General features: G+C 39.3%; 1 protein-coding gene across 1 annotated transcript in view; it reads left to right on the forward strand.

The window, feature by feature from the left end:
• Hmcn1 (hemicentin 1) overlaps nucleotides 1-20,666 on the forward strand; it is a 423,434-nt gene that overhangs the window by 156,245 nt on the left and 246,523 nt on the right. Inside the window, 2 exon segments of the mRNA XM_040738098.1 lie at nucleotides 16,104-16,275; nucleotides 18,553-18,659. Coding sequence (XP_040594032.1) covers nucleotides 16,104-16,275; nucleotides 18,553-18,659 — 279 coding nt within the window.

Raw genomic sequence — 20,666 nt, forward strand, 5'->3', positions numbered from 1 at the left:
TTTTTGGATAAAATTTTCTAGCTGTATTACAAATGACAAGTTCAGATGTATATGAATTTCAACATTTCAGATAAGAATTTAAAAACTGTTAGTATTAGAGACAATTTAAAAAATTAATATTTTTCATTTTTCGTAAAAATAACTATATTTTTACATATAGACACTCAAAGAATGTGCAACCAAAAAAATTACTGAGAAATTGTCAGACTTCATGAGATAATAATATCAAAATTACTATTACTTTATTGTACTGTAAAAATTGCAATATTTTTAAGCTACTAAAATTTTTTAGGTATATGTGAACTATTTTCTCATTTAACTATTTTTATATCTACTTTTACATTTGGGTTCTATACATCCCAGGCCTGTCCCTGAATTAGAGGCATTTGGTGAGATATTTGTATTCTCTTACCTACCTTCCTTTTCAACAGGGTGTCTACAACTACCCACTGTTCACAAATCTCATTTAGTAAGAGCGAATCGGAAAGAATGTATGTTTTAGTTACTTTTCTCATGGCTGTGACACCATAATCAATAAAACCAACTCGAGGAAGGGTTTATTTTGGCTCACAACTTACGGGTACAGTCCATCATGACAGGGATGCCGTAGCAGCATCAGTCTGAGGCAGCTGGTCCCTTTATGTCTGCAATCAGGAAGCAGATACCAGAGAGGTTGGCGCTCAACTCACATTTTTTTCTTTTTATTCACCTTAAGATTCCAATCCATTGGATGGTGCTGCTGCCCATATTTAGAGTAGGTTCCTTAATTAAACCTATCTGGGATCACCTTCATAGACATACTTAGAGTTATTTCCTAAATCCACTCAAGTTGACAATGAAGATTAACACAATATGTTATCCTAACTTCAGGTAGTGCATGCTTATAGATGTTCTTCTGTAATTGGCTATGGATTTGTAAATGACAGTTAACCTTCTTTGTCACCTGTGTATATTTAGCACAGAAAACAATATTTACTTAAAATGACTCTATCTACATTCTGATTCATTTAATACAAAACCATTTTATTAGCTAATACATGGTGATAATTATTTTTTAAAACAAACAGAATATTGAGTCTAAAGTCCTTCTCAGGTGCCGGGCGGTGGTGGCTCACGCCTTTAATCCCAGCACTCGGGAGGCAGAGGCAGGCAGATCTCTGTGAGTTCGAGGCTGGGCTGGACCGACAGCCTCGAAAACAATACAGAGAAACCCAGTCTCGTAAAAACAAAACAAAACAAAACAAATAAATAAAAAATAAAAAAGTCCTTTTCAGGCAATGATTTGAATGTTTTGTGTTTTATCTCCTCTCTTCCCAGGCTTCTTCAAAATGTCCTCCTGTCTGTTTCATATTGTTTCCAACCTCTTTTTTCTTATACATATAGAGAAGATTTTTGCTATGCTGATCAGTTTGATTTCTAATTTGATCCATTGCTTTATTTTACTTCTAAGCTATGGGTTCTTCCTTGTACCTTTCTCTTCCCCCTTAGTACTTCTAAGGTTCATGGTATTGCTTTCCATGGTCCTCTCTGAAGTGATGATTTAGTTGTGGGGACTAATAAGATTTACTGTAATTTACTAAAGATGCTTGGCAGCTGCTGAATAGTCACCTATATTATTGCTAATGTTACCAATAAAATTTAGGTTGTTACATAAATTGAAGGGTCCCTTCTAAGATTAGAAAGGATCTGGAAAGAGTTAGTAAGATTGTTTTGCATGGGGCCAGAGTTTAAAAGCTGTGTGGTATTGCTTTTTTTTTTTTTTCATTCCGTATAGTTTCCTGATGATGGTATCTGCAGCATGGCTCCTCTCCTGGACTGCCTGAAACACACATTGTTCTGTTATTAATGCCTCATGGAACCAGGGGAAGGGCTAGACCTTTAGCGTACTCCAACTATTCACATTGCCCATGTATTTGATGCTCTGCTGGAAGGAATTTGAATGTAGACTTCCTAAAGGTCCTTGGCTTTGAAAATGTTACTCATTCATAGGGGCCTATTTAGAAACTTCAAGGTTAGGGTGTTATTTATTTATTTATTTTTGGAATACAAGGTTAGATATTATTTCTTACCTGTATTTGACACTGACAGGCAAGAATATTTTTTGTTTTTCTTAATTTAAATTAGAAACAAGATTGTTTTACATGTCAATCCCAGTTCTCTCTCCTTCCCCTCCTCCCCTGCCCTTCACCAACCCCTTATCTCATTCCCTTTCTGCACCCCAGGGAGGGTGAGGCCTTCCATGGGGGATCTTCAAAGTCTGTCATATCATTTGGAGCAGGGCCTAAGCCCTCCCTGTGTGTCTAGGCTGAGAGAGTATCCCTCTATGTGTAATGGGCTCCCAAAGTCCATTTGTATACTAGGGATAAATACTGATCCACTACCAGAGGCCCCATAGATTGTCCAGGTCTCCTAACCAACACCCACATTCAGGGGGTCTGGATCAGTTCTATGCTGGTTTCCCAACTGTCAATCTGGGGTCCATGAGCTCTCCCTTGTTCAGGTCAGCTGTTTCTATGGGTTTCTCCAGCCTGGTCTTGACCCCTTTGCTCATCATTCCTCCATCTTTGCAACTGGATTCAAGGAGTGTGACTCAATGCTTAGCTGTGGGTCTCTGCTTCTGCTTCCATCAGCTACTGGATGAAGGCTCTAGGATGGCATATAAAGTAGCCATCAATCTCATTATGGGGGAAGGGCATTTAGGGTAGCTTCTCTACTATTGACAGTCAAGAATCTTAGTTTTGTATTCTTGGTATTTCAATTGTAAATAAGAGCAAGTCAAGTCACCATTTACAATAAGAAACAGTCAAAAATTGTGGAGTGATTTCCTTTTTATTTTTATTACATTTTTATCATTTATTATTTAAAACAGTTTTAAATATAAATATAATTAGATACATAGAAATTATGAGATTTTAGCAACTTTTCTTTAAAATCAGTACATATCAAAACAGAGACATATACAGGTATATTTTTTTAGAGTGGAGTATCTATGCAACAGTGAAATTCTCCTTTAACTTGTGGATAAAAAAATTATCCAAAGACTATGTCAGTCAGAGTTTATTCTCATCAACCTGGAAACTTGGAAACAGTTAAGTCACTGAGACAAATGTTTACAGTGCCAATGAAGCTCCATCTAAGGTGGGGAAGCCTCAGTCAGCAGAGCAGGGGCTCTTTAGACTTGTGCAGCTTTAATTAGTGATGAAAGAATTATAGTCTATTGACTAATAAGACTTTCCATCTCATTAATAAGAGCACTTCCGTTGTGAATTTGATTTAATCAATCAAATTCTATTAAATGTTTATTTAATGCACCTGAATAATTTCCTGTATCTTGTTTCTAAACTGAGCAAACACATAAGAGCAAAGTAAATTTACATCTTAAGTAGAAATAATTGGGAAATTGCATAACCAAAATTATTCTAACAGTTTAGTTGAGTCATCTTTATATTTCTAAGACTAATCCATTCGTAGCTCAAAATCTAATAATTTGCTTTCGTTCCTTCCATCTTTTCTGTTTCCTCCCTGCATTTTCTTCTTTTCCTGGTAGAATCTAAGAACCCTTTCAGTGGTAGAAACGAAGTATAATGGGTACACAGAGAACTATATCCTTGCTATAATGTTACATTAGTCAATGCATAAAATTCTAGCTTCTGTGCTGCTTTGAAATCATACTAGAAATTTATTGCTGAAAATGTAAGTACCAAACTTACAGAGCATAACAAATTGAGTTCGAATTTAGCATATTCTGAGACTAGAGCTTGGGATGTAAGTGGTATTTAAGGGTAGCCATTAAAACAGCAACACACTTACGGTTTAGATTCTTGTGTCCAGTGAGAAGAGTGTTGATTCAGTAACTTGATCCCTCAGTAACATTATTAGTCTGTCTAGGTCAATGCATTCATATATTCTTCCAAACAGTGAGTTTTCCTTTTCCCTACATCTAATCGATTGAATTTCCTTTCTAAAGTTAAGATGCAGATTTTAAATGTTCTTGGGAATGAAATCTGCATTTTGAGGTATTTGGGGAAGATCTTGCTAATGTTTATTAGTTACATGCTGTTAAAGGACCATTTAGGTTTCTACTTGAGCCAGACAATCTTATTTTACATATCAATCCCAATCCCAGTTCCCTCTCTCTCCCATTCTTCCATCCCCTTCCCCCTCCTTCTCCCCCCTCCCACTCCCCAGGGAGAGTAAGGCCTTCCATGGGGGATCATCAAAGTCTGTCCCCATGAATTTACCCTGAGAGAGTATCCCTCCATGGGGGAATAGGCTCCCAAAGTCCATTGATGCACTAGGAATGAATACTGGTTCCACCCCAAGAGGCCCCATAGACTGCCCAGGCCTCCCAACTGTCCTCTAAGCTCAGGGGCCCTTGTTTGGTTCTATGCTGGTTCCCCAGCTGTCTGGCTGGGGTCCATGAGCTCCCATTTGCTCAAGTCAGCTGTTTCTGTGGGTTTCCCTAGAATGGTCTTGGCCCCTTTGCTCATCACTCCTCCCTCTCTACAACCAGATTCCAGGAGTTTGGCTCAGTGCTTAGCTGTGGATCTCTGCTTCTGCTTCCATCAGCTACTGGATGAAGGCTCTAGGATAGGAGAAGGGCATTTAAGGTAGCCCCTCCCCTATTGCTTAGATTCTTAATTGGAGTAATCTTTGTGGATTTTTGGACATTTCACCTAGTGCCAGATTTCTCTTTAAAACTATAATGGCTCCCTCTATTAAGGTATCTCTTTTCTTGCTCTCCTCTATTCATCCCCCAACTCAATCTTCCTGATCCCTCATGTTCTCCTCTCCCATCCTCTTCTCCCCTCCTCTTTCTCCTACCTCCCTGCCCCATGCTCCCAATTAGCTCAGGAGATTTTGTCTATGTGCCCATCTCCCTGGCACTATGTATGGCTCTCTTAGGATCCTCCTTGTTTCTTAGCTTCTTTGGAGGTATGAATTGTAAGCTGGTAATCCCTTGCTCTATGTCTAAAATCCATATATGAGTGAGTACGTACCATTTTGTCACTCAGGATGGTTTCTTCTAGTTCCATCCATTTGCTGTGAATAGTTTCTGTGTCAGTTACTTTTGCATCCTGGTGAACAAATTGCCTGAAAGAACAAGTTAAAAGAGCAAGATTTTTTAGCCGGGCGTTGGTGGCGCACGCCTTTAATCCCAGCACTTGGGAGGCAGAGGCAGGTGGATCTCTGTGAGTTTGAGGCCAACCTGGTCTACAGAGTGAGTTCCAGGACAGCCTCCAAAACAATACAGAGAAACCCTGTCTCAAAAAACCAAAAAAAAAAAAAAAAAAAAAAAAAGAGCAAGATTTTAATTTACTTACAGTTTCAGAGGGCTGGGTCTTTAACTGCTCTGTCCCATGAGTTTGGGTTGAACATAATGGTGATGGAAGGGCTGGAGAGACAGCTCTGTGGTTTGGAGCACTGACTGTTTTCCCAAAGGACCTGGATTCAATTCTCAGCACCCACAATAATGGTGATGGAGAACTTCTTCCTGTTTAGAGGATATGAAGGAGAGTGTGAGGGCTGGGGAGAGAGAGAGAGAGAGAGAGAGAGAGAGAGAGAGAGAGAGAGAGAGAGAGAGAGAGAGAGAGAGAGAGAGAGAGAGAGAGAGAGAGAGAGAGAAGCATGAAGCATGAAGCATGCTGGGAGGAAGGGAAGGGGGTGGGGAATGGAGAGAGACTGGTGAGGGAAGGAACGAGGGGGGAAGGATGTACAGAGAGGAGTGGGGAAGCAAGGAGGGGAAGGATGGAAAACGAGGAATGGTGGAAGGAAAGAGAGAGGTGTGGGAGGAAGGGGAGGAAGGAGAGGGGGTGGGGAAGGAAGTAAAGGAGAGTACTGGGAAGCTAGAGAGAGAGGGTGGTGGGAAAAAGAGAGGGAAAGACAAAAAGAAGCGAGCATGTGGGAAGAAAGACGCAGAGAACCAGGGAATACCTGCAAAGGCATGTCCTCACTGAACAACTTTCTCTAGATAGGCTATGTCTCCGAAAGTTCCTCCATAGCGCCACCAGCTGAGGCCCAGCCATTCATTTGAAGAGTCTGCAGGGGACTGTTGATATCCGGACCATGAGTTTCCTTTCAGTGAATGTTGAGGCGTTGACAGGGTAATTCAGAGTACATGAATATCTGCTTTCCTTGGTATTATACATCACCACTTCTTTTAGTAGTTTGCATTTCTGTAACTCAGTTTTCCCTCTCTTTTTATTCTTTGACTATAAATAGTCAGTTAATAGGAGCTTGTCACCTTTTATTCAATGAGGAAATCCTTTGCCAAGTGATTTCACACTATTTTTACCTATTTTACGTAAGTTATTTAGATACTTTTAAAATACAAAGTTAACTTTGGTTACATAAAACATGGCTCGAGAGAAGAGATAAAAATCTGTAAGTTATTCTTAAACTTAAATTTCCCTTCCTATCTCCCTGCCTAAATTATAAGCTGCCCTCCTGTCACGTATATGTATAATTCTACATATAATTTCAGAAAGTTTATAGTTACCTCTGTGGTCACTCATGGGTTCGATGTTAATAACTCCAAATTGGCATGGCATGGCCTTTCATATGTTTCTATGCAGTGTGTGTGTGTGTGTGTGTGTGTGTGTGTGTGTGTGTGTGTGTAGATGAACAAAGAAGGTGAAAAAATCCTGGGCAAAGAATCTGTAATTTCAATATCCCTCAAGTATTCTCCTTAACTAAGTATTCTTTTATTACTTATAGAGATCCTGAATATTTATTTATTTATTTAGATAATTTGTTATTCACATAGAGCCTGAATTTCTACCTGCTTTTAGGGTATCCAGGAAGGAGAGCCTAGATACCTGTTTAGGTATGCTGTATGAATGCATGTGTGCATGCACAGACATACACACACATCTATCTGTGTGTATAGCAATGTATCTAATTATGTTTTTAAAATCATTCTCCTTTGAAAACCAGGAAGAATGAAAATGGGATGGCTGAGCTCTGACATTTGCCTTCTCTAAACGAAGTGATTTGGTGGCAGAAGTATATGATAAAGTCAATCTCCCATATTTTAGTATTTTAAATAAACTTTCCTGGCAAGCTAAGTTTCCTTTATCACTTCTAACTTGTTAAAACTGTGACACAAGAATTTTATGAAGATAAATTAGTGAAATATACTTCGATAGTTTAAAAATAACTAGTGGGAATGACTTCACTCTTCAAGCTTGTCTGAAGTGCACTTCTGTTTTGTCAGCTGCTGCACGTTAAATGCGGTTTCGTCATGCAGGAAATATTGCAACTTTACATAAGATTTAGGTGCTCCCTGAGTTGAAGTCATCTCCAGAGTCCCTACTGAGCCCATGTTTTGTTAAAGAAAAGGTTTATTGAGATATAATTCAAGTATCATGAAATTCACCCAAGTGAAATTCCAAGTGAAGCACACATTCTGAGTTCTTGTATGATCAGAGTTTACAACCATCACCATAGTGTTTTCAATGCCTCTGTCCATTCTTCATTTCTGTTGCTGTGATAAAACTCTCTAACCCCCCAAAAGACCCCCAAAACCAAACAAACAACCCCCAAAACAAAACACCTAAAACAACAACAAAAAGCAATATTGAGAAGGGTCAAGGGTCAAGAATTTCAAACAGCCATACCACACCCACAGTCAACAGCAGAGAGAACTGTTTACCTACTAGTTACCTTTTCCACTCTTCTACAGTCCATGACTCAAACTCAGAGAACAGTGCTACCCATAGTTGGCTGGGTTTTCCCACAGTAATTAGTGTAATCAAGACAATTAGTTACCCCAAAGATGTGCCCAGAGGCCATCCTGATCTACACAATCAATCCTTTATTGAGATAATCGTCCGGGTGATTCTAGATCATGTCAAACTGACAATTAAAACTAAACAACGCATCTTTTGAAGTAACAACCCTGCTCTAACTTTGTGAACTGGATATAATTGTAGGTGTACCATGAAACCTCTCTCTCTCTCTGTCCCTGTCTCTCTCTCTCTGTCTCCATCATGTGGGTTCGAGGGATCCAATTTAAGTAATCAACCTTAGCCCCTTAGGCACAGGTGTTGCTGTGTGCTGAGTCATCTCTCCAGTCCACAAATTATTATTTTGCCTAACACTATTTATCCTGAATCATCAGTCATACTTGTTCATGGTACCTACTGTCAGTAAAAACTCATTGTCAGTTTTTCCAATTTGAATGGGAACTCAGTAAATGAAGGGTAATACAATTCAGTATTATCTGCAAAAGATCCCCACAAAAGATTTCAAGAAATAATATTTCTTTAATGAATTGACTGAGGTCTTAAACTGTGACATTGAACCTTTTTTAATCACTCTTAGGGAATACATCCTCAGAAATAGGCACAAATTAACCAAACTCTCAGCAATGTTGGATAAAGTCAGAGAGCATCATTCATATATAGTGATACCTTTAGTATGCATCTGGACATTCTAAGGGACATCAGCTGGACATTAGTTGTGGTTGGACATATGTACATGTCGAATAAATCATAATCTGAAAGTTTCCTAGTGTCAGGACAAAAGGGACGCAACTCTAAATTCAGTTCTGAATCACTATGCAATGATCTCTGAAAGGTATGTTCAAAGGATGACATACACCTTTGTTTCTACAGTTCTGGTGGAGTGGATGCAAGCAGAGCATGATGACCTTAAATTTTCATGTATGACCTCAGTCCCTCTAACTGCACTTCATGTCCCTCTTTCTGATTGCCTCCTTGACACATACAATTTTCATGTGGATTTTCATTAGCTGCTTAGTTGGGAACTTCTAAGCAAATTCTAATCATGAGCTTCATGTTATACTACAAGGCAACAAGGAACTTGAACCAAGACCAAAGGAATCTTCTGGTCATCCAGAAAAGCATATCTCTCTTAGGTAGGTCAGAGATGGGCCAATGAAGTGCACCAACTCTGTAGTATAGAATTTCAGCAGAATCCAAGTCTTCTACAGCAAGTCTTCCTCACACTAAAAACAATATTGATGTAAAGGCTTTAATATTTAAAAGTTGTTCAATTCTTGCCTGTTTACTGTTAAAATGTGATCAAATGTACACCAATTAAATCATCATATTCCTCATTCCATTTCCTTTAAAACATTTTCACTGATACTTGGTTTTCACTAGCTGTTTTCTTCCTCCTCTTCCTCTTCTCTGATTCGCTCTTGAGGAATGTTGTTATCAGAATAAGGAAGACAATAGCATCGGGGTCAAAAGACACATGTTGATTTGTGACTAATTGTGTGACTTACGAACTTTGGCATGGGTAACTTATTCTTACTCATATTTAAAATAGAGATAATTGTGCATGGAATTTATTTATATGGCTTTTGTGACAATCAATGTAAAGCTTTCAGGGGCATCTGTATGTAATATTCTTGTTGCCAAATGATGGTATTACCCAAAGGAATTGAATAGATCAGATTGGCCTGTGAGCATGTCTGTTGGGGATTGTGTTCATGATTAATTAATGCAGAAGAGTCCAGCCCACTGTGTGCAGCACCAGCCTAGGCAAGTGGTGGTCCTGAGCTGGATAAGAAAACAAGCTAAGCATGATACTGAAGTGAGTGGGCCAGAAAGCAGCATTCCTCCATGGTTTCTGCTTTTGAGTTCCTATTCTGATTTCATTTCCACGACGGATGAGATCTAGTATAAGCCTAGTAAATCCCTTCCTCCAATAAGTTGCCTCTTGTCAATGCTTTATCACAGTATCAAACATCAAACTAGAATGCATTCCAAGCAAAACTACTCACGTTCTGCTCGTTAATATGTGCCCCAAAACTCATTTTCATTCTTGCCTTATTTTCCATCACACATAGAAACACAGGCCACTTTCAAGCATCTTGTTCCAAAATTAAATAAATGTGTGAATTTAGGCATAAATACTGATCTTTGGGTAGGCTGTGTAGGTGAGAACATCTTCATGAACTCAAGGAGTTTAAATTAAAATGTAGCTGTTGAGCCAGAATGAGTCTGGGCAGATGAAAACAGCACAAGAACTCATCTATCAAATTAAGGAGCTGGATTCATGGGTTTGTCTCCAAGGTCCTTTATACATATAAATTGCTAGGAATAGCTAAACTTTTTCAGCTATTTTTTTTCTGTGCATTAAAACCTTTAAAGTGCTATCGGTGGTTCCCTTGTGGCTTGAAAAAGCATTGTGTTGATAGCAACGCACAATCCAAAGGCTCTCACTTTATTCTACTTTGATTTCTTTTGTCATTATAATACATCATTCCCAATCTCATGAGAATGTTCCCCATAGTCAGGCAATTAGTGATGCTTTCCTCCCCTTATATCTGGCAACCTGAGAAGGCAGAAGCTCCAGGGTACATTCTGTAGCTCGCATGGATTTTTTTTTTGTTCACATGTTGATAGTGTCTGTATTTCCTCATAAAATGAGTCACATCTGTTCTCAATTAGATTTTTCTTAGGGGTGGATAACGGAATGATTTGAGGCTCCTGATAGAGTCTGCACTATGTCTTTTCCAATAAGTATTGTTATGATACAGGATAATCTCTTTGTGAAAATCCCATAAATGTTTCATTGATGAATTGAAAGTGATATTAAATGTGTCTAACACCTGATTATGTTCTACAGCATCTGAACACACTTTCCATAGGAAAATACATCTGCTTTAGGAAGGCTGTCATTTCCAAAGAATGCTTAGGACGTGGATATATTTCCAGTAGTATATAATCTCACTACATTGTATTCAAAGAATAGATATATTCATGGAAGCACACAGAGAGAAACTGTTAACTTACTGGGGAATATGCATAAAAATGATTTCACTTCTGTTTCTACATAGTGGAATTACTTCTATATTAATAGTGAGATGCTGTGCATTTCTCATTGTTTTGTATGTCTTTAAAATGTTTCCAAAATTAGGGTATAAAATAAAGGGTTTTGTTCTGATACCATGTCATATTCACCGTCCTAACACCATCTTTTGTCCCTACTCTCTGCTCATTGGTCTCCCCTCCTCAATGGTCCTGATTCTGCTGGAATGTCTTATGTGACTATACATTAACTCTGACTTTGCATATGAGAGTAAATATATGACACTTGTCTGTCACTTCCCCTATTATCCTCTCTTGTTTCACCCTACCATTAAGTCCTTCCTCCCACCCAAATAGTCCCCTTTTTACTTCCATGTCTTTCAGACTTTTCTTTTAAAAATCTAAATTTTATGTATCCATGAGAAAAAGGTGTAATATTTATCTTCAGGAAACTGACTTATTTCAATTAATATAATGACCTCAAGTTCCATTCATTTCTCTGTCAATGTTATAACTTCACTTTTTTCAGCTGAAGCAGATTCCAGTGTGCAAAAGTACCACTCTGTCTTTATCTGTTCATCTGCTGAATGGTATATAGGCTTGTTATATAGCATGGGGATAGTGAACATGCTGCAATGAGCGTGGATGTCCAGGAATCCCTGTGATGTGTTTATTTTGATTTATTTCAGATATATACCCAGAAGTGGGTCATATGTTAGTTAGATCATATGGCGGTTCTAAGTTTTACGATATTATTTTTTTAAGAAAGAATTCCTGTACTGATATACATAGAGGCTGTATTGACTTACAATATCCCCACCACTGTATGTGGATTTCTTACTTTACCTGCAACCTGGACAGATGTGGTGGACTTTTAGTGGTACTTGCTTCTTAAGCCTCTCCCACTATTTAACTGAAAACCAATCATGCTGGTTTTTCCTGTAGAATAGATGTTCTGTTGGTTTGACCAGTTTCTATCCATCGTTTTCCCTTGTCAAACTGTAGATAGGTTTTTATTATTGCTTAAACTTATTGGTTGCTTTCCCAGACACTAAATCAGTCCTTTGTGGGTTTTTTTTTGGAGTAAAGCAAATCTTTACAGCCCTTTTCATAAAAATGTCAACACTGATTATTACCTCATATGTTCTAGAGATGTCAAATATTAGTTATAATTGGCCTGGTTTCTATTGTCTTGTGGGCAGATTTGATGAGCCAAATAAGTCATACCTTCATCTTCAATCACGAAAGATTGCTAAACAGTCTTCAAATAACAGTATCTGCTTCTTTGCAAAGTTGTGTGGGTATATTTGTAATTTCATATGGAAAGTACAGGTGCTTTGTGAGGCTAAACTTGAATGAAATGTATTGTTTGATTTATGGAACACATGTTCTTTTGATTTCGTTTACGATAGCATGGCAGTGTTTTCTTTGAAATGTGCAACTTTCATTCTTCTGCTTTAAGTATGTCAGTAATTTTCAAGAGGAGCTTTGTGAAGAAATCCAAAGGTCTTGGCCTAAATTATGAACACATATTTATGAGATGCTTGCAACATCATCGCTCTTTTACATTTTCTCCATCCTTTCTATTTATTAATTTATTCTATTTGCCCGTCTCATTGTGTATCTCCCTCCCACTCATTCCCCACGCCTTTGCATCTGCCCTCACCATTGCATCCCTCCCCAAACAAAACAAAATTCAAGAGCAGACAAGAAAATTGAATGAAGAAAATTAAAAAAGGAAAAAAATAGAAAAGTCTCATCGTGGAAGTCACGCTGTGTACCTTTGTCCATACATCTCTACTTGCAACTGTTTATTGTAAACAGTCATTGGTCTGGGGGCTGGAGAGATGGCTCAGAGGTTAAGAGCACTGACTGCACTTCCAGAGGTCTTGAGTTCAATCTTTCAGAGGTCTTGAGTTCAATTCCTAGCAACCACATGGTGGCTGACAACCATCTACAATTCAATCTGGTATATATGTAACAAATAAATAAATCTTTAAAAAAAAGTGTCATTGGTCTGGTTCAAGGCCCTGGTCTTCACTACACAATGGAATCTAGGCCCCACTAGGATTCTTCCTGGGTAGCCTGCTGTTGCCCGGTGTTGTGGAGATCCTGCAGTGTTGAGTCTGTGGGTCAGGTCCCTTCATGAGCTCCAGCAGACCGTAGATGGGGTGGATTTTGAGGCAGGCCAGGTCGTAATGCTGAGTCTGGGCCTGGGCAGCTGTAGGGTTGGTCTGCCTGGTGGGAAATGGGGACAGCTTTCCCTTCATCACAAGGTCAGGACTGGTTCCCATCACCTGCACTAAAAGGTTTGGCTCTGTTGTGCTGCCCTGGCCAGGTGCAGGACCTGCTCTCCCGAGTACTGTAGCTGGTGGGGGTCAGGGATGGCTTGCCCACGGTTCTGACCACAGGGTTAGCTCTCCCACCTACCTGTCTCAGGCGTTGTTGCGGGGAGGTGGAGGCAACTCTCTTCTGCCCCTGCCACCACTAAGCAGATGGGCAATGGGGACAGCTGTCCCACGCTCACGGTTTTGGGGCTGACTCATCCACACCTCTGCTAACAGGGTTGGCTCTATTGTGCTGCCCTGATGGGTGTGGGGGGAAGAAGGGCAGCTCTTCTTGTTCTTTTACATTTTTACTCTTCTTCTTTATTTATTTATTTAGTTTGTTTGTTTTTTAAAGAAAGGGTTTCTCTGTAACAGTCCTGGTTGACTGTCCTGGAACTCACTCTGTAGATGAGGCTGGCCTCGAACTCACTGAGATTCATCTGCCTCTGCCTCCCCAGTGCTGGGATTAAAGGTACGTGCTATCATTACTGCCCAGCCTCTTTTACATTTTTTATTAAGTGCACCAATGAACAGTTTCAGTGGCGCATACACACACACACACACACACACACACACACACACACACACACGGACACACGGGCACACGGGCACACGGGCACACACGGACACACGGGCACGCACACATATAATTGTACTTTGTTCACATTTCCCCTCTCATTGTCTTTCTGTTTCTTCCATTTCCTCTCCTATTGGTCCCTTTCTGTGCCCCTTATATGCTTCTTTCTGCTTTTGGGTCACATGTGCTCGAATGTGTATTTAAATCTAGAGTCTACGTATGCGAAAACCATGCACTATTTGTCTTTCCTTTCTTGATTATCCATTCTTTTCATTTCCATTTATCTTTAGACCCTTCATCCTGTGTGTGTGTGGGGGGCACACATACATGTGTGGCACATAGCTAGCACATATGGAAGCCTGTGATACTTGTCTTTGAGTCTGGCTGATTTTGCCTTACACAATGATCTTCCAATTCCGTCCATTTTCTTGAAAATGGCACTATTTTAGTTGTTTTCACTCCTGAATAAAACTTCATTCGATGTGCATATCACATTTCCTTTTTCCACTTATCTGTGCTGCGGTGAGCAGACCTGCATTGAACGTGGATGTGCAGCGTCTCTGTCGTGCGCTGCCCGGAACTCCTCAGCTCAGCGCTTATTAGAACACTTCTCTAGATGGAGTCACTCCTGCTCTAGCCTATCGGTAGTATGTTTGCATGCTTGTTCACACCCTTCCTGCTATGAATTTGCCTTTTTCTTTATGGAAACCACTTGTCTTTCACAGATTGTTTTATTTGCCTGTGACACTTTTATTGAAACATAATCAGAGGAAGAAAATAATACTTATTTGGGGAATAACAAACTAATATTTTAGAGTCAGCTATGTGGGAGTAGTATGATGATGCTTCCATATTTCAGCAAGCATACCTTGCTTTCTCCTGCATCCTCTTATTTAAAAAGAGCATCATCAAGCTGGCCGTGGTGGTGGTATGTCTATAATCCTATCATCTTGCAAGTGGAAGCCAAAAGATCATGAGGTATAGAAAGTTTTAATTCTACAGTGAGTTCGAAGTCAGCTGGAGTATCTGAGACATTATGCCAACAAGCAAGCAAAAGACATAATTTTGTTATTATTATCTACAATCTCTTTATGATTAATACACGTGTCACCTTTAATATTTGTATCACACTCCATCTGGTTTTAGATACTCACAGAAATGTATGTGACTTTTAGTTCTGGAGCAATGGCAGGAGTACTATGAAAAATAATGATGTATAATAAAAAAATTCAGTAGGTACAAGAGAAGAGCTATTGCTAAATATTAAATAAAAACAAGTCCACCAATACAGAGTACCTGGGAGAGAGAACCTTGGACAACATGCACTTGTTTTTAGGATGAACATAACTGTCTCACATGGCTAATTGTGCCAATATATCTTCCTTTTTTCATTCTCTTTAGGAGAGAAACAACAGGAAAATGAAAAAGATGTTTTTATAGGAAATAAAAAGTGTTCAGTGTTGTTGCCTGATTACTTAGTTTATGACTGCTTGGACTGAAATTTAAGAATTTTTTTTTAAACTTTGAATACTTTAACTTTGTTTAGGGTCTGGTGCCTAATTACAAGGAGGTCTAAGACATCAAGGGGTATGTTGAAGGGTACATTAGACACTGATGTGATGTAGATAATCATGTTCATGACTGAGAGTTGATTGAATTACGAATGATTGGTTAATCGGTATCTAGCTAAACATGCAGCATTTGTCTAATGGAGGATTGTGTTTGTTATTGTAAAAATTATATGAAGTTGATGTTTGCCATGTTCACACCTTTTTAGAATTAATTTTGTAGCATGTTCCTAAGGACTACTTTTCTATGCACTCCTTGACTTGATTTGAAGCTGAAATGTTTTTCTGTCCTTTGTCAATTTATCGGTTGCCTTCACCATCATCTGGGGTATTTAACATTTTATCATAAGAAAGGACTATCTTGTTGACACTGCAACTATTTTTCCAAAAGTAGGATAGTACATTACACTGAGACTACTTTAAAACTATGTACAATATTAAACCTGCCCAAATTCCATTTGGCAATCTGCTAAAGTGGTATAATTTTAAAATTGTGCCTAGAATGGATAAAATCCTGAACAACTCCATTTTAAAAAGAGGTTATCTTCTTTTCTCTTCACACATAGATTATTTGTAATGCCCCTTTAGGTTTTTCCTCCTGGTTTTTAACCCTGAAATTTAATTGTTAATACTAATCCAGGATAGAAAGCTTGGGATTGGAATGCAGGTTAAACTAGCGTTTTATTTTGAGATGACATCATACAACAGGTAGAGGAACTCGGTGCCTTTGTTGATGAACTTTGAGCTAAGCTTCACACATGCGCAGGAGAGCTAGGACCTGAGCGCCAACTCCAGTAACTTACAAATGTCTCAGGCTGCCATTCACCCCTTTCTTTTCCTCTCCTAGGTGCTGAAGTGGGTGGAAGAGGCAGTGCAGGCCTCCAAGGTTCACCTCTTATCCACCGATCATTTGGAACAGGCTGTAAATACTTGGAAAATTCCTTTTGATCCCAGCCTCAAAGAAGTCACTGTGTCCCTGAGTGGCCCTTCCCCTGTGATTGAAATCCGAAACCCTTTCGGTGAGATGAATCGAACACTGATTATTAAACACGAAGAACATGGGCAGGCACTTTTTGCACACTTTGTCAATGAATTCTAACTTTGTGAATAAGTCAAAGTATTCATAAGTGACTGTAGAAGGTGTTTGAAAGGGGCATGTTACTAGTCTTGAGTGTTTTTGAATCAACAGGACAATTAGCAAGTTAAATTTTCTCATATTTAAACAAATTACAGTCATGAAATTTATTGCAGTTAAATTATTCACATGAAAAAAATTTAAATATTGTATTATAGTGATGCCACAAATGTCATTATTTCGGTACTGGAGGTTGAACCCAGGATCTGATACATGCTTATCTAGTGCTTTACCTCTGAACTATGTCCTCAAGCCAATATTTTAATTTGCATATACTTTATAGTAATTTGTTCTGTAAAATTTAACATCTTAGGTTAATTTTTTTGAGCAAATCACTAAAATAACTGTTTCTAAAAATAAATTTTCACTGTCACTTTCTAGAAAAATTTAATTTTAAAGAACATGGTTCCTAAAAGTCAAATTTAATGGACAAGGGAGATGGCTCAGTGGTTGATGCGCTTGCCATGGGAGCAGGAGGACTTGAGTTCAAATACTTAGAGCGTATATAACAAGCCTGGTACAGTAGCACATGACTACAACCCTGGAACTCCCAGAGCAGGAATGGGAGGCAGAGAGGAGTGTACCTGAAAGCCATGGAGACTGGCATGAGCATCAGGGGAAATAACATGAGAGACACTGTATCAAATATCAAGGTGAAGACTGGAACTCACACCTGAAGTGGCCACTGATCTCCACTTATATGCTGTCTTCACCTGCAGACACATGCACATACATCACACACACACACACACACACACACACACACACACACACACACACGAATGAATGTTTTACCTTACTTTTCTCTCACTTGTGTTTTATGACATGATTTTCTAATTCTACTCCTGGTTGAAAATGATGACACTCACACTAAAAGGCAAAAACCAAAGGAATCTCAGATTTTCTCACATTTGTATTAAGTGTACCTATTGGTTCTCATGAAATAGTTCTATTTCTACTGCTATTCTGGTATCTGACCATGTAATTTTTCTCTGCTTGTGAATATTTACAAAGGGAAGGGGGTAACTATATTCTTATTTGCAGGATAAAAGCAAATAATTCTTTTATGACTGTGAAATAATTCTTGTAAGTGTATGAAATATTTTGCAAAGTCTCTCATCCACACTAGCAAAACACTAACATTTACAAAACCTCCTTTTCAAGACTTGTGGAGATCTGGTCTCAGCAGGGCATTTGTCTGCAGCAGCCACATTTTGCCCACTGGAAATATCTCCCATGCTACCCCGGAAAGCTGAATTCATGTTCTGCCCACTGGAATAACTCCCATGCTGACCTAGAAAGCTGTGTTCATGTTCTGTTTACTGGAATAACTCCCATGCTGCCCTAGAAAGCTGAATTCATGTTCTGCCCCCTGGAATAACTCCCATGCTGCCCCAGAAAGCTGTACCTATGTTCTGTCCACTGGAATAGCTCCCATGCTACCCCGGAAAGCTTGTGTCATGCCCCTATTGCTCTGGGCTTACAGTGATGGTCAATTTTTTGATTAGTTAAAATACATACCTGAGTAAATAGTCCACGGGGAAACCAAAGGTGAAAACCTAGGACTCAGTTCCTTTTTCTTTTTTTCCCTAGATTCCAACTAGTGGTTATTGGAAGGCAGATAGGAGATGGTCCCATGCATTTTGTTACAATACTATTCTTAAATTATCCTTTGAGAGACAGTCTTCTCCTGCCCTAATGGAAAACTGCTTAAGGTCTTGCACTTCGAGCAGAGACTTGCTCAGGGTGCTCACATTAGTAGCATCTGGGTTCTGCCTCCATTCAAGCTACCTGTCTCTGGTGACTGTGTGTGACGTCTTAGTAACACAGCAATTGTTCTCTAGGCTGCCTTTAGAAATAGCACGATGGTTTATCAATTGTTATTCTCACTTCACTATCAAACACATAGCAAATGAGGATCTGTTACTTCAGTTGCAGCGCCCAGAAGCCTACAATTAAGTATATCTTAGATACCAATAAAACAATGTTTTGAGCTATGGATACAAATATCTATTAAATAATATACGCACATACTTAGTAGAAAAACTCTCTCCGTGTTGTTGGAAATCTGATCATACTCTGAGGCTTGTTTATGTTTAGTTGCCTGATCTCTTTAACTGGGGAGAAAAATTATACTTTCTACCTTTGTTTTGTCTTTCAGGGAAGCTGATAAAAAAGGGATTTGGCTTGAATGAGCTGTTAAATATCCATAACTCAGCCAAAGTGGTGAATGTCAAGGAGCCAGAAGCTGGAATGTGGACAGTGAAGGTACTGTTATTTCACAGTCTGCTTGTTATTTTATGTTTAAGCTGGCATGCCTTGTAACGTATATAAAACAGCTTATTTATATATTCTTGCAATAAGGAAGAACACTTTTAATGAAAGTACTTGTGTGGGAGGTCTTGAGCACACGAGCTGGGTAGTGTTGTTTTGATGACCATGAACGTCAGTGATGTTCTGGAATAAGAATTAAAATTCTTGGGCAGTTTTCCTATCATCCAATCTGTGGACTGATGGTACCATCCATTTCTTGCTTCCAAAGTCAGCAGACATGCAGCCAGTGGAGAACAATGGCCAGGGCTCCGGTTGGCACTGCCTGGGACTGAACAAAACTCACAGGCTGGGCTGCTTGGGAGCAGAACTCTGATATTCCTTGCTGTCCTCGTCTGTCCCATGAGGACTACACCTCTTTTACACCACAGGGTTGGGCTGAGACGAAAGCAGGTTCATATATAAGAAACAGCGCAGTTTCACATGACCGCAGTTAGCCTTATGCTAGACGTGTCTATTTATTCAGTCATCAAGAACCACCGCTGCTATTATTTGTTATATATACAGTCATTGTTTTCTTTACTGAAAAAGGTGTTTTCTTGAATTATCCGAAGGGATCTATCGTCAATATGGAGGCGAGAATGTAACACACAGTCAAAATTCAGGATACTATGAGTCAGAGATGTGATTTTGTTGTGGATTATGTGGTGGGCAATCTGAGCGACTGCCAGGGTTTCTCAGACTTTTCCTTATGCTCTGGTCTTCTTCCAGGTCAGGTGTCTGTGTTTTTATGTGCAAAAGGGTTTTCCTGAGAACAGGAAAGGTTGTTCTGCCGAGGTGTCAACACTTCTCAGAAGCAGCTTTCAAACCATTAAAGCATAAACTGGCCCCAAATGTTCACCATAGGAGCAGGGTTGACAGAGTGTGCCTCATTGCTGTTTGCCTGCACCCTTTCCCCTCTTCCCAGAAACACCCTGAGCAGCTACCAACAAATCCCTTGCTCCAGAATCCTGCAACAATGTTTTTCTCTTTTATCACCTCATCTTGCCTATATAGTAATATGGGTTTCATGGAACTACCATTCAAAGTACAGGGGTGAGTGAACAGGCATGTGGGGGAGTGCAGCTCAGGAATTCAAGGAGGATTTTTCCATGTCAGGCAGATATTTGATTTTCAAAGAATATGAACACTAATTTTCTCATTTTTAAGAAATTCCGTTTGTACCATAACTCCCGTCAGGGGCAGATCATTCTTTATTCTCAGAGCTCTGTACCCTGCAGGGATACTATAAAGGGTAGAATAGATTTGGGGAGTAGATGATCTGGAGTGAGAGTACAAGAGCAAATGGGATGTGAATACAATCTGGCAATTTCTCAGTGAATGGGTCATAAATGGCCATGCCTGTTTTATTTATAACTCAGTTCCTTTGCACACAGTAGGTGTGCAGTATATATTGGATGCCTTGATGGCAGCAATGAAGTGTTTTTTTCTACTATGGTATTTTGAGTAAACATGGCTAAAAGTGATGTTAGCCTTATTTTGATCAATGTGCCCAAAATGTGACTCAGGACAAGTCCATTTGGGGGGGGGGGCTGGGAGACAGATATAACAAGTAATACCATTTTATTAGTAGTCTATTCTGTGGCATTGGAACCTGTTTCCAGGCGATTTGGATGGCTACCTGTGGTTTTCCCTGTAGTAAAACTCTTGCCTAGAGGAGCCACCTAACATGACCGCAGTTAGCCTTGTGCTAGACGCGTCTATTTATTCAGTCATCAACTTGCAGGATTTGCTTTTGACCACGTTGCAGACTCTCTGCTTAGTGTGCACTAAGCATATTTAATTGACAATTAAAACAGAGGCATTCTAAGGGTTATCTTGTAAGGGAAGAGGGTGAGAAAAAGATGATGAGACAGTAAAATCTCTGTTTAGACAAGTGTCTAAGCTCAGTCTACTATAATTAAGAAAGGCATGGTATCTGTTAGCACATTGCCTGAAGTTCAT

Source organism: Mesocricetus auratus, unplaced genomic scaffold (genome assembly GCF_017639785.1).
Source record: "Mesocricetus auratus isolate SY011 unplaced genomic scaffold, BCM_Maur_2.0 Super-Scaffold_100676, whole genome shotgun sequence".
NCBI classification, from domain to species: domain Eukaryota; kingdom Metazoa; phylum Chordata; class Mammalia; order Rodentia; family Cricetidae; genus Mesocricetus; species Mesocricetus auratus.